Here is a 15,437-nt window from a genome sequence, read left to right on the forward strand (position 1 = left end):
ACGCTGCCTTTAGAGCTGGAGATGAGGAGGGCCTGAAGACAGCTAGGGCCAACCTATCCCGCGGCATCAGAGAAGCCAAGAAACAGTACTCCAGGAGGATAGCCCATCGTTTCAGCGACAGCAGAGACACGCGGAGCCTGTGGCAGGGGATACAGACCATTACGGATTACAAGCCCCCACCACAGACCTGTGACAGCACCATCCCCCTGCTGAACGAGCTGAATGCCTTCTTTGCTCGCTTTGAAGCACAAAACAGCACCACTGCACAGAAGACTCCACCTCCTCCCGGCGACCAGGTGATGACGCTGTCCCCGGACAGCGTGAGGAGGTCCCTCAGCAGGATCAATGCACGCAAAGCTCCGGGTCCTGACAACATTCCTGGGCGTGTACTGAGAGACTGTGCAGTGGAACTCACTGATGTCTTCACAGACATCTTCAACATCTCGCTAAATCAGGCCGTTGTCCCCACATGCTTCAAAGCTACCACCATCATTCCAGTCCCGAAGAAGTCATCTCCATCCTGTTTCAATGACTACCGTCCAATAGCACTCACTCCTATTCTCATGAAGTGCTTTGAACGGCTAGTCATGCACCACATCAAGTCTGTCCTCCCCCCCTCACTTGACCCCTTCCAGTTTGCATATAGGTCCAACCGCTCGACCGATGATGCCATCGCCACTGCCCTCCACCCAGCCCTCACACATCTGGACAAAAAAGACTCATATGTCAGGATGCTGTTCATAGACTTCAGTTCAGCATTCAACACAATCATCCCTCAACAGCTCACACACAAACTGGTCCAGCTGGGGCTCAACACCTCTCTGTGCAACTGGCTGTTGGACTTCCTGACCGGGAGACCTCAAGCAGTACGGGTTGGCAGTAACACATCCAGCACCATCACACTGAACACTGGGGCCCCCCAAGGATGTGTGCTGAGCCCCCTCCTCTTCACTCTGCTGACCCACGACTGCACACCGTCACACAACTCTAACCTGATCATTAAGTTTGCGGATGACACAACTGTGGTGGGTCTCATCAGCAACAGAGATGAGACAAACTACAGGAGCGAGGTGAGCCGCCTGGCCGGGTGGTGCAGTGACAACAATCTCTCTCTGAATGTGGAGAAGACGAAGGAGATTGTTGTTGACTTCAGGAGAGTACACACTCAGCATGCCCCTCTGACCATCAACGGTGCGACTGTGGAGAGAGTGAGCAGCACCAAGTTCCTGGGTGTGCACATCACAGAGGACCTCTCCTGGACTAACAACACTGTAGCACTGGCCAAGAAAGCACAGCAGCGTCTCTACTTCCTCCGCAAACTCAGAAGAGCCAGAGCCCCGACCCCCATCATGTGCACCTTCTACAGAGGCACCATTGAGAGCATCCTAACCAGCTGCATCACTGTGTGGTATGGCGCTTGCAACGCATCCTGCCGCAAGTCACTTCAGCGAATAGTGAGAGCAGCTGAGAAGATCATTGGTGTCTCTCTCCCCTCCCTCCAGGACATCTACAGCACCCGTCTCACCCGCAAAGCCCTCCGCATTGCAGGTGATCCCACCCACCCGACACACAGCTTCTTCACTCTGCTGCCATCAGGGAGGAGACTGCGGAGTCTCCAGGCGAGGACCAGCAGACTGAAGGACAGCTTCATACATCAGGCTGTCAGGAAGCTGAACTCCCTCCCGTCCCTGCCCCCCCTCCCCTCTTCTTACCCCATACAACACTGAACTCTGACACTATGAGAACCCCCCCCCCACGGCTCCCCACACCCCCAGGACCAGCCACCCCCACCTACTTACAAACTGTGACCAGCACCTCTCACTTGTGCAGCATTGGACTGATCACTACCTCATCCAGCATTGACTGCAAACTACCTCCTCGGATAGTCTCATAAAAAAACTGTTCTCCTGTCAATTTAACAGACTGACAAGCTCTTTTTGCACTACACGCATATCTGCAGTTTTTGTTTTATTTAACTGGTTTGCACTCTATCTATTCTGCCATGTGCCTTATGTCACTTTATCTACCTTTTTTATTTTTCTACAATGTTCTCAGATTGATAAGCTCTCTTTGCACTACAAATATATCTGCACAGTTTTGTTTTTATTTAACTGGTTTGCACTATCTGCCATGCGCCTTATGCCACTTTATCTATTTATTTATTTTTTTTTCTACAATGTCCTTACTTGTATAGCTATAGAGTTGTATGTACATATGTTTAAACCGTATTATCTGTATTTGAATGTGTTTAATGTTAACTGTTTACACCAAGGGTCTGAGGGTAACGCAATTTCAATTCTCTGTATGTATGTGCTGTACATGTGGAAGAATTGACAATAAAGCAGACTTGACTTGACTTATTTCACCAGATCACAAAATACTGAGGTGAAAAACTTTCTACAAATATAATGTGAACTCATTGTTCATTGGTGATTTTTCATCATTTTATTATTGTATGTGAATGTTACTGACCTCAATCTCTCCAGTTTACAGTGTGAATCCTTCAGTACGTCACATAAGTGATTCACTCCTGTGTTTTTTATTTGGTTCCAGCTCAGGTTCAGTTCTCTCAGGTGTGATGGGTTTGATTTCAGAGCTGAAGTCAGGATGAGACACTGTTTCTCTGTAATACTGCATCCATACAGACTGAAGACAGAAAGAGAAAAGACAATGAATCAGACAGGTGTCAAGTTCATGTGAGAGTAATTCATCATGTGTTAATATCATACAGTACAATAATCAGAACATTGCCAAAAACTTTATTATATGACCATAAACAAAAACAGAAGAAACAAAGATTAACAAAGTAGATTAAGATATAGGATCAACTATAAAACTACTTAAAAATAACATAAAAAATTAGAAAATTGAGTTTAAATGTGAGAAATCAAATAATCTATAAAATCTATTTTAAGAGTACTTTATCATCAATAAACTATTATTATTATTTTTTTTTTTGCAATTGTCTTTCTTTATTGTACAGTATGTCTGAGTGAATGCAAAAATAAATCAAAACAAAAAAGTATGGCAGGATTTAATTTGATCCATTAACAGTTAATTGGATTGCTATCGTTTGTTATTCCCGTGATCTCCAGTGATTGACAGATTTTCCTGCTCCATCATCAGAGGAGAGAAGAGATGATGTTGTGAGGGAGAAGGAAAGTTATTTAGATGAAAGATCAGGAGGGAACATACAAAAATACTAAGTATACTTTCTAATGTCTTGGAAATCTTATTAAAGCCCAAATCATAGATATTTAAGATATTTAATTTAGAATAAAATGAAGAATCCCATTTGTTGACACCTATCTCATCATTCACAGTGCTATCTTCACAGTTAGTGTTGGGTGCTGCCCCTTTAAGAACGTTTTTCAGTAGATCACGTGATCGTTAGAAAAACAAAACACACTGATAGAAAAAATACGCTTGTGTTTGCTGTTTGTGTAGACATATGTTGTTTTATTATGCTGTTTAAATATTTGTGCAATATGCTGCATTTAGTTAGTAAACAAAGTTTAACGCTTTGACACGAGAGATTGTTCTAGAAATCCGTATATCACATGTGATAATGTTTAATTGTGATATGTGAAATATTACTAAATGTTAATTGTGAACTGTTTTGTTTTTACAGTTTGACCACACACGCATGCATATATAAATGTACACAAATTATAAACTACAAGTAAACAACAACAATGACCAAAATGTGTGTACAGAGTGAGTTCTGCACTAGTGGAATAAAGGACTAAATCAAGCTCCAAGTTAATGGTATCATTTTATGGGTAACAGTTAGCTTGTTGATGATTCTGGATTTTCAGTCAAATACATGCTGTTCTGCTGTGTATAAATCATACTAAATGCTTGAAATGATTATTGCACTACTATGTGCATGACTTTAACATTAAAACAAGGCAGACCCATTATAAATCTAAATGTACTCTAAATTAAATTCATTGAAAAGTGTGATATCCAAGTAGTAATAAAGATGTTTGCTGTCATAATGATAATAGCACATACAAAAATAGTAAATGAACTGTTCCATGCTCCGGTGCGGTTAGTGATCACACTACATGTGTACCGCACCAGAGCCACCTCTTCAAGCGGACCAGGGCATGGTTAAACGAACAGCACTGGACACGGTACAGAGCAGACACACTTGTGAAATGAACTGGACTTTGGGGGTCAATCGTGCTCAAGCATGGATCAGATCCCCTAGTGTGAGTACATTCTAAATCTAAGAGAATAGCAGATAGCACAAAACAACTATAACCATAACAGCACAAAAAATGATGAACGATCAAAACACTGACAGCCAATCAGAATCATTTCTGCTTTAAAGAGCTTGAGCATTTAGTGACAGATGACACAACTGCATTATATACTTAGAATACACTAATATAGTTATCTTTATAATTATCGTTATATTAGTTTTTCTTTGCAAAGAAAATTGTGTTTATTTGCAAAACGTTGTTAGATGAATATTGTCACAAAATTGGCTCCATAGGGCTGGACCAAGTAGACATTCAGCAGTCACAGCAGAAGATAGAGACTAAATTTAACTGAAGTCTATTCAAAAGTTGTATGAATCTATTCTAAGAAGGTTGGAAGCTGTATTAAAGGCAAACGATGGTAAACACAATAAAATTCTGGCTATTTCTAATGTGTTCACATTATTTTCTCCAACCCCTGAGCACTTAAAGGGATAGTTCACCCAAAAATGAAAATTACTCCATGATTTACTCACCCTCAAGACATCCTTGATGTATATGAATTTCTTCTTTCAGACAAAAATAATTAGAATTATATTAAAAAATATCCTGGCTCTTCAAAGCTTTATAGCGTGGGGTTGGACTCAAATGAGAATTAAAACAGACTACTGTAACATTACTAGTCATGTGACGCATGAAATGATGTAAGATACTCACTTCAAAATTCATACAAAATTCAGTTCTCATTCTTATGTGTTTTTAAAAAGAGAAATTAGAAATAAAAGTTCTGTCACAATCTTATTCGATAACATATTTGTTTATTATAATTATTAAATATTCTTGAAAATGTGTTTTATTACCTGGAACATCTGCAGGAGACTGTCTGTAAAATTCTTGTGGTTCCTGTGAGACTGTAAATCTGGATCTAATGTTTCATGCTGAAGCCTGATAGTAAATAAAACAAATCAAAATACTGCGTTTTTAGGACAAATATGACCAAAATCTCCTGTAAGCTTTTTTTAGCAAAGAGAAAAACAATACTGTGATAAATTTATGAACTATAAGTTTCATGATAATTACTCACTGATACACTTTCTGACAGAAAATAAGAAATAGAAACACATCAAATACCTTTTGGTTTGTGATGCTGTTTCTTCACTGAAGTTCGGTATGTCACCACCCTTTGACCAGTCACTCTTCACAGACACAGAGCTGGACACATGTGATCCTGATCTTACACTAATGACACAAAGAACAAAACACTTTACTACAGGAGCTCCTTCAGTCTCATTTAAAGAGCTTTACTGTTGAGGACGGTAATTAAGCACAGTATAGACATGCATTTGTCCATCTATGACTATGAATAGATGGAAAAACATTCATGATTGGCTGCATGATCTATTTTCCAAAGTTAATTTGGTTAAACATGGTTAATTTTCCATGGCTGCTTGTGTAATTGTGTTACTGGAACGAAGCTCCAGACCGAGTTCAATAAAGAGGAAATCAGTGATTTATTGTTTTATTTCATTAATTTATATCACAAGCATCTTAGTGGAGAAATAAGCCAACACAATATTATAATGTCAAACATAATAAATACCTTTTGATAGATGTTTTTTTTCTCACTGAAGTCCGGTATGTCACCATGCTTTGACCGGTCACTCTTCACAGACACATGTGAGCCTGATCTTACTCTAATGACACAAAGAGAGAAGAGAAACTTCACTACAGGAGGTTCATCTGTGTTTTATATCGACACACATTCTCTCCAGTCCTTCACAGAATCGTTTGCAGAGCTTTAAAGATAGAGCTCATTCTTGTTTACAGACTTACATTTGTTTAACAATTTCTGTAAAGTACTTAAAATGTGAGACTAAATATATTTGTACAAATATCTGACTGATCTCATTTTTCATGTTTTGACTGAAGTGGAGAGCAGAAACATCAGCGCTACACAGTTCTGTTAGCATACTTCAGTTAAAGGGACCATATGACACTATTTTAAAAGTTCAACACTTTGTTTATTGTGTGTAACAATAACAGTAACAATGTTGTTGTAATAATTACTGTATCCGTTTGACCCCGAGTCCAAGTCTGAGCTGAACGTTTCACAGAAGTAAGCTTTTATTTTGTAACTCTCTTATCTTTCAGATACAATCTCATAAAGTTATAATGTTTCTTCTTCACTGTAACAACTTTATGTCCTGAAGAGCCAACATCAAATACAGTAATTTAGGTGTGGTTTACTGTATTTTATTTACAGTTTATTTAGGTGTGTATAGCTGATGTTGTGGAGAAAATGCACTGCAGCTCATAAAGCGTGCTGAACACAAGCTAACCTTTGGGTCGTACGGCTCAGGAACAGCATTATAAATAAATCTTAACCACTGATTCCAAACAAAGAGGGTTTGCTTTCGCATCCAAACACACAGCGTCTCCACAACATGACGACAACACTACAACTCACTGAAGCCTCGTCTTCTCTTTGTGTTTACCTTTGAACAGCATTACGCTAATATTTCACATTGTGATGCAGACATTTGAGAAAGTAATATCTGGACTTCAGTCAGGCATTTTAGGCATTTCTGGATCAGTGTTCTCTGTTAGACAGAATAAATCACTTTGCAGGAGACTAAGACCTTTGTATCTTTGAAGATCTTACACAAACAGATACATTACACACTAAAGAAGAAACATGAGAAAGTCCAGCAGTGTTTAAAATGATTCTCTGAAAGCAGACTCAGTCTTACCTCTGTTTCTGTGAGAGACTCATCTTTCCTCGCTCCTCTGACATACTGCAGCTAAACTGTTATTGATCAGCACTAATGAGACAACAATCTGCTGTTCAGTATGACCTGGAGATGATGGATATTAATCAGATCAATCAATATGTTGAGTTAGCAGCAACAGCAACAAAAAACACTAGAAAATAAAGTGAGTAACAAACAAATGCATTCATGTAGAATAACCAGATGATCTTGATGAGAAATGGCTGGATTAAAAATACTTTCGATTTCGCGTCACAGAAACAACAGAATAAAACAGAAGCAGAAATATAGAAAAACCTTCAGAAACACATTCGCTTTCAATAAACCCTTTCTGAAAACTTACTTGCAGTCTTGTCCACTAAGAAGAGGATTTATAAGTATATGAAACGCTCATTGTTCTGTGCTTTAGGCCTGTAGCTTGATATCAATTAATTATCATATCTCTCAGACGGATTGGATTAAATATACAAAAACAATGTCCGCGAGAGTTAAAATTAGTAGCGTCTGTGCTAAAGTTGTGTCTATAAAAATGTTTTCTAGGACATGGCATGGATCAAATCCAACGAGCAACGCTTTCTCTTGCTATCTGCGTATTTTCCGTGTTTACTTTCGTTTTCTTCTTCTTCTTCTTCTTCTTCTTCTTCTGGTATTAATGGCGGTCGGCAGAGCAACTAAACTGGTGCAGTCCCGCCACCTGCTGGATAGGAGTGTGGAGCGCATAATGTTTAGGAAGAACTAAATAATACTACAATCTCTTCAATTCTATTCATCAATCTTGTTTCTTTTAAGAAAATAATGAATTAATTTAATATTCTTGATTGCTTTGGGCCATTTCCTAACATAACTTGAGGTGACAAATGATTTATTCCCAAGGATCTGAACACTTGAATTAGTATAAATCTGTCTCTTTCATAAGCATCACACTATAAGAACATGTTCTATTGATTCAGCCGGACCACATTTATCACACTTTCCCCATTCTGTGTAGGCTCTGATTTAACAAACGCATCCTTGACATTAAAACCTCTTCTTTTCTTTTTCCATACTTTCTTCTTTCTAGACCTACTTTCTCTTGAATGAGATATAAGTGTCTATCTTCTGCTCCACTATCCCACTCCTTCTGCCATTTCTTTCTTATTAACCCTTTTACTTCTGTTTTAATGTCCATTTGAGCATGTTTCAAGCCTGTTTGGCCAGATGGTCTGCTCCTCATCTCCTTCCACACCCATGTCTGATGGACCCACATGAAGTTTACTATTAGTCCGGATTGACTTATTCTTAATAAACTCTGCATCACTTCAAATATCATATCTGGTAACAAGCTATTTAAAACTGAAAGGGAGACTGATCTTATTGGTTGTAGTTCTTCTATCCACTGAAGAGCTAGGAATATTGCTATAATCTCTGTAGTAAAAACAGAAATATGATCTGAAATCTTTTTGAAATGTTTACTTTGAATTGTGGAATATAAACTGCTGCAGCGGTGAATCCAGATTCAGGATCTTTAGAGCCACCCGTCTATATTTTTACTGTGCTATAGTATGTTTGTTCAGTATATAGCTGCACTGCTATATGTGTTCATATACTTCTTATGTTTTTCTTCGTAAAGTTGAATGTCAACTACTGGCATAGGGAGAAGCCAAGGGGGAATTGCTGAAGTTGCCACAGAAGGGGCTATTTTGATGTCACTTAATCGCATTCTTTGTGCCTCTCATTGGCAGTCCATCCAAAGCTTGATACATTATTATACTCGTATTCCCAGCCATTCTTCAGAACTTTCTTAATTGGATGACTATCTGAGTGAGCTTTTATATTAATCCAGTATCTCATCTTTAACTTGAGCCTTCTCAATTCAAGAGGCATTTCTCCCATTTCTACTTGTACTGCTGTAATTGGAGATGATCTTATTGCTCCACAACATATTCTAAGTGCTTGTGATTGAATCGCCTCAACCTTTAAAAGTTGTGATTTAGATGCAGAACTATACACCATCCTACCATAATCAATAACTGCTCTTATCAGTGCACAGTATATTCTTTTAAGAGACTGTAGACATGCTCCCCATTCAACTCCTGCCAAACACCTCATTACATTTATTGCTTTTTTGCATTTCTCAACCATTTTCTGGATATATTTAGAATCCATCCACATTCCCAGATATCTAATAACTGACACCTGCTCTAATTGTTTTCCATACAATTTAATCTTTATAATTGGATTGATTTTTCTCTTTGTAAAACATATCACCTGAGTTTTAGATACAGAGAATCAGAAACCCCATTCTCTAGCCCAATTCTCTACTATTTTAACAGCAGTCTGCATACACTTCTCCACATGCCCCACATTGCGTCCCCTTTTCCACAGCGCTCCGTCATCTGCATTCAAGGACCTTCCTATACCCATGTCTATCTGTGTGAATATATCATTAATCATTAACTTGAACAGAATAGGACTACTGAGGTGTTGCATTCTCTACTGGATAAATCTGAGAAAAAGCAGAACCCACTGTAACTTGTATAGTTCTTTTAAACAAGAAACTCTTGATCCAATTGTACATTCTTCCTTTAATATCCATTCTTTCTAATTTTGATAGAAGTCCCTCTTTCCACATCATGTCATATGCTTTTTCAACATCGAAAAATACTCCTACTAACACTTCCTTGTTAACTTGTGCCTTTCTTATTTCAGGTTCCAAGCAGAGCACAGAGTCCATCGTGTTTCGCCCTTTCTGGAAACCACTTTGGTATGAAGATAAAAGGTTTTTCTTCTCAATGACATGCACCGATCTGCTCATTACCATACGTTCCATCAGTTTACAAAGATTCGATGTTAATGCTATGGCCTGTTATTAGGTTGAGTATGATCTTTGCCAGGCTTTGCGATTGGCAGTATAACACCATGCTTCCAGTCAGCTGGTAACTTCCCTGATTCCCACACCTTATTAAAGAGGCTCAAAACGATATATAGTGAATCCTCGGATAGATGTTTTACCATCTCGTTGCAAATATCATCTCTTCCAGAAGTTTGTTTATCCCCTGCCAATGCTTTCTTCTTCTTTTTCTTTTTCAAATGTATATAATGAGTGGGTACATCATGAATCCATCTTCCAAAACGCATTTTGTTTTATCGTGAATGACTACAGTATTAGTAGTCATTACTAGAAGATATGTTTAATTGTGTGTTACTGTTAAACATCTCCCATGCAACTGGAAGAAAAAGCATGTCTTCTGAGTGGGTGGACCCTCGGACTCAGCTTTGAGCCACTTCCAGAAACAAAGTCCTTTGTTTTATTAAATGGAATACAGTAACTTCATCACTTTCATTCTCTCTATCAGTTTGAGGTTTTTATTTTTTTAAAGCTCATCATCTCTTGTTTAACTGCAGTCAAGAGAAGTTCTGCATTGTAGCAGTAGTCCTCAAGAGCTGAGATATAATTTTGGCCTAAATGAAGCTTTCCTTAAAGCACTTTTATCTGTGTTGTGATTACATCACTCTGTCTTGCCCAACTTCCTTTTCATATATAAATGTATCAAACTGCCTTCCTTTCATCCAATCACAAGTCTTCCAGTTGTTTATAAATTTAGAATTTGTATTCTGTTTGTTCGTTTTCATTAAAATGTTGCTCATTTGTTGAGATATAGCAAATAAAACAATAGAGAAGACAGCTTGCTCAAACAATAATCAGGTTATGGCTAGCACTATGATGCTTCAGCAGTGTTTCTATCTAGCCCCCTATAGTTAGTCTAACTATATAACAACTTGACTAAAGCTAAGACAATAACCAGATTTATGACTAGTACTATGAAATATGCCCGAAACATGCTAGTATATCAATAGTATTTTATCTAGCCCCCCATAGTTAATACAACTGCATAACAACTAAAGTCAAGCAGTTAGTCAGAAATGTAGAAACTCACCTGATGTGCCCCATGCTCCATCTAACCTGAGATCTAGTCTGTACTAACCCTGGAAGCATGTTTGCTGTAACATAAGCCTTCACTTAATCTACTTGAGAAAATAATTTCAGAGTAAGTTAGAATAACATCAAATGTAACAATTTATTATCAGTCAGGTAATATGTATTGTCAATCAATGTATTTATATCAAATCAATATAAAACATCAAAATCTCAAAGATGAATCTAAGAGTAACATGCATACCTGACTTGAGAAAATGCATACCTGACAATGCACCGCTAAAACGATGACTGAAATGTTATTCAATATCGCTCATGTGTACATGTATGCTTATATTAATGCTGCATTATTTAATTTGTTTCACCTGTATGCATTAAAAATCATAACACAAGATTTAGTATAATAAACTTTATATTTATTAAAACTGCAGTTTGAAGCTGCTTACATTTACTATCATGTGTGTATAAACTGAATATATGAATCACTGTTAATAATATATCCAGAGCTAATCATACAGCAGTAAATATTACTCTATTTATAATCAGTGTAGTATTTCCACAAGAAGTGAATTCACTGATAAATCTGCAGCAGATTTCTCTGATTTACAGAATCATTTCTGACATTTCTTAAATACTTTCTGAAAGTTTTGATCTTTCTACTGTACATTTGGTGATTTGATTCTGTCATCATGTATGTTGAAACCTGTGTGTTTCTTGCTTTCTTTCACTTGTCTGTAGAGAATAATATGTTTTGAAGAATTAGTTACTATTTCAAATACAGTTACAGAAAGTAAGTGTAAAGTAATGTGACGTGTTGCTTGTGAAAGTAAAAACACACAAGAGACAGAGACATTGATCATGTGATGCTGGACGACTGTGAGCTGAATCTGCTCTGATTTTACCAGCGTTTTCCTACAATCTGAACAAATCTATTTCAAACTGTAACCAGATAAAAAGAGTTTGTCGAGACTAACTTTAAGTTGGCTTGAGAAAGCCGGACCAGAAAGTTTGAAAAGTTTAAGAAGTTTAAAAAAGTTTTAAGTTACTATGATGAGGAATATCTGAACAACATCCACACAGAGATCAGCCGTTTCCAGGCCCAGGGAAACATGCTGCTGTGTGGAGACTTAAACGCAAGAACTGGATCTGAACCTGATAACATAGATCCAAAGGGCAATGAACATGTCTTTGGCCAAAACCCCCTGAGTCTCACAAAAAACCTCCCATCAAGAAACAATCTTGACCAAACCGTAAATAAAAACGGTAGAGAATTAGTGCAGCTCTGCCGAGCCTCAGGCCTGTACAGGATCAGAGGGGACTCTTTAGGGAGGTTCACGTGTTGTTCAGGTCTTGGAGCTAGTGTAGTGGACTATACCATCACTGACATGGACCCCTCCTCCTTCAGTGCATTCACTGTCAAACAACAAACTCCACTTTCTGACCATAACCAAATTAACATTTATATTAAAACACATCACTCACTAACACAAAACATACCCAAAACCTGTAAAATGTATCAAATCCAACCAGGATACAGATGGGCTTCAGACAGCACAGACAAATTTATTCAAGCCCTCGATTCTGAAGAAATTAAAAATCTAATCACTACATTTATTAACAAAAAATTTGAAACAACTAAAGATGGTGTTAATTTGGCTATAAATGAAATAAATTACATATATAAAAAAGCAGCTTGCAAAACTGAGTTGAAAAAGAAAAGAAAAAAATTTAGTAAAAATACATCAAAAGATGAAAAATGGTTTGACTCAGACTGCAAAACGTTAAGAAAACAACTTAGAAAGTTATCAAATATGAAACATAAAGAAGCAAACAACGCTGACATAAGAACTGAATACTCCCAGCAGGCACCGGACGTCAATATGACGTCAGATTGACGTTGGACCCCAACGTCGGAGAGACGTTGTATTTTGGTTGAAAGTGAAAATCGGGTTGACGTCAGAACCCAACGTCAGATTGACGTCAGAACCCAACGTCAGATTGACGTCGGAACCCAACGTCAGATTGACGTCGGAACCCAACGTCGGAGAGACGTTGTATTTTGGTTGAAAGTGAAAATCGGGTTGACGTCAGAACCCAACGTCAGATTGACGTCAGAACCCAACGTCGGAGAGACGTTGTATTTTGGTTGAAAGTGAAAATCGGGTTGACGTCAGAACCCAACGTCAAATTGACGTCAGAACCCAACGTCAGATTGACGTCGGAACCCAACGTCAGATTGATGTCAATCTCCGACGTTGGACAGACGTTGTATTTTGGTTAAAAATGAAAATCGGGTTGACGTCAGAACCCAACGTCAGATTGACGTCAATCTCCGACGTTGGACAGACGTTGCATTTTGGTTGAAAATGAAAATCGGGTTGACGTCAGAACCCAACGTCAGATTGACGTCAATCTCCGACGTTGGACAGACGTTGCATTTTGGTTGAAAATGAAAATCGGGTTGACGTCAGAACCCAACGTCAGATTGACGTCAATCTCCGACGTTGGACAGACGTTGCATTTTGGTTGAAAATGAAAATCGGGTTGACGTCAGAACCCAACGTCAGAATGATGTCAGAACCCAACGTCAGATTGACGTCAATCTCCAACGTTGGACAGACGTTGTATTTTGGTTGAAAATGAAAATCGGGTTGACGTCAGAACCCAACGTCAGATTGACGTCAATCTCCAACGTTGGACAGACGTTGCATTTTGGTTGAAAATGAAAATCGGGTTGACGTCAGAACCCAACGTCAGAATGATGTCAGAACCCAACGTCAGATTGACGTCAATCTCCAACGTTGGACAGACGTTGCATTTTGGTTGAAAATGAAAATCGGGTTGACGTCAGAACCCAACGTCAGGCTGATGTCAGAACCCAACGTCAGATTGACGTCAATCTCCGACGTTGGACAGACGTTGTATTTTGGTTGAAAATGAAAATCGGGTTGACGTCAGAATCCAACGTCAGACTGATGTCAAAACCCAACGTCAAATTGACGTCAATCTCCGACGTTGGACAGACGTTGTATTTTGGTTGAAAATGAAAATCGGGTTGACGTCAGAACCCAACGTCAGATTGATGTCAGAACCCAACGTCAGAACCCAACGTTGGACAGACGTTGTATTTTGGTTGAAAATGAAAATCAGGTTGACGTCAGAACCCAACGTCAGAATGATGTCAGAACCCAACGTCAGATTGACGTCAATCTCCAACGTTGGACAGACGTTGTATTTTGGTTGAAAATGAAAATCGGGTTGACGTCAGAATCCAACGTCAGATTGATGTCAATCTCCAACGTTGGACAGACGTTGCATTTTGGTTGAAAATGAAAATCGGGTTGACGTCAGAACCCAACGTCAGGCTGATGTCAGAACCCAACGTCAGATTGACGTCAATCTCCGACGTTGGACAGACGTTGTATTTTGGTTGAAAATGAAAATTGGGTTGACGTCAGAATCCAACGTCAGACTGATGTCAAAACCCAACGTCAAATTGACGTCAATCTCCGACGTTGGACAGACGTTGTATTTTGGTTGAAAATGAAAATCGGGTTGACGTCAGAACCCAACGTCAGATTGATGTCAGAACCCAACGTTGGACAGACGTTGTATTTTGGTTGAAAATGAAAATCAGGTTGACGTCAGAACCCAACGTCAGATTGACGTCAGAACCCAACGTTGGACAGACGTTGTATTTTGGTTGAAAATGAAAATCAGGTTGACGTCAGAACCCAACGTCAAATTGATGTCAGAACCCAACGTCAGAACCCAACGTTGGACAGATGTTGTATTTTGGGTGAAAATGAAAAATGCAACATCTATCCAACATTAGAGGTTGAGGTCAATCTTACATTAAGTTCTGATGTCAACCTGATTTTTGTCAGCCTCCAACAGTGGACAAACACTGCATTACATCCCTATCGAAACTGGCCATTACCACATTTGTTATCAACCTGTGAATACAAAAGGAAGAGGAGTTAAATGTCCAAATAATTAATTATACATAACACATTATGAACCGCTTGTTATAGTTTGTGTTAGGTTTGTCATATCTAATGTAGATGTCACATTGGTTGTACTGTGGTGCTAGATGGAAGATCATGGGCCCACCCAAATTGCTATGCTTTTATCTTCTGAAGACAAAACTGATATTGCGAAACCTAAAACCTTCCTGGTGTTAATGCTAAAAGGCAGTGAGGAAAAATCTCTAATCATTCACTTGGGTCTGTTGTATGTACACAAAAGTGAGAGAACAAACAACTGACTGAGCAAATTATGACTCTTATATGGTACCAAAAGCAATGTTTTGGGATATTTCACAGTATGAGTTCAGTAATATCAGCAGTCTGTCATTATTTTGTAAGTTGGCAATATTAGCACACATTTGCAAACAAGGCTTGACATTAACATAGAATCATCCCGTATTTAAGGCATATGAATGGTATTCCACATTACATCGATATGAGCGTGGTTTGTCCCATTTTTTTATTTACTTCAGTTTTATGTTTTTTGTTTGGCAACCGTTACTGCCAGTCATTTGAC

General features: G+C 38.6%; 1 protein-coding gene across 1 annotated transcript in view; it reads right to left on the reverse strand.

Annotated features, from left to right (window-relative positions):
• Positions 1-2,317: 2,317 nt before the first annotated feature.
• The window catches only part of LOC306874474 (uncharacterized protein), a 207,065-nt gene continuing 193,945 nt past the window's right edge, over positions 2,318-15,437 (reverse strand). The window contains exon 25 of the mRNA XM_079424551.1: positions 2,318-2,646. Coding sequence (XP_079280677.1) covers positions 2,424-2,646 — 223 coding nt within the window. The 3' untranslated portion in view covers positions 2,318-2,423. The remainder of the gene's footprint in view (positions 2,647-15,437) is intronic.

This window comes from Barbus barbus (genome assembly GCF_936440315.1).
Source record: "Barbus barbus genome assembly, chromosome: 9".
Lineage (NCBI taxonomy): Eukaryota > Metazoa > Chordata > Actinopteri > Cypriniformes > Cyprinidae > Barbus > Barbus barbus.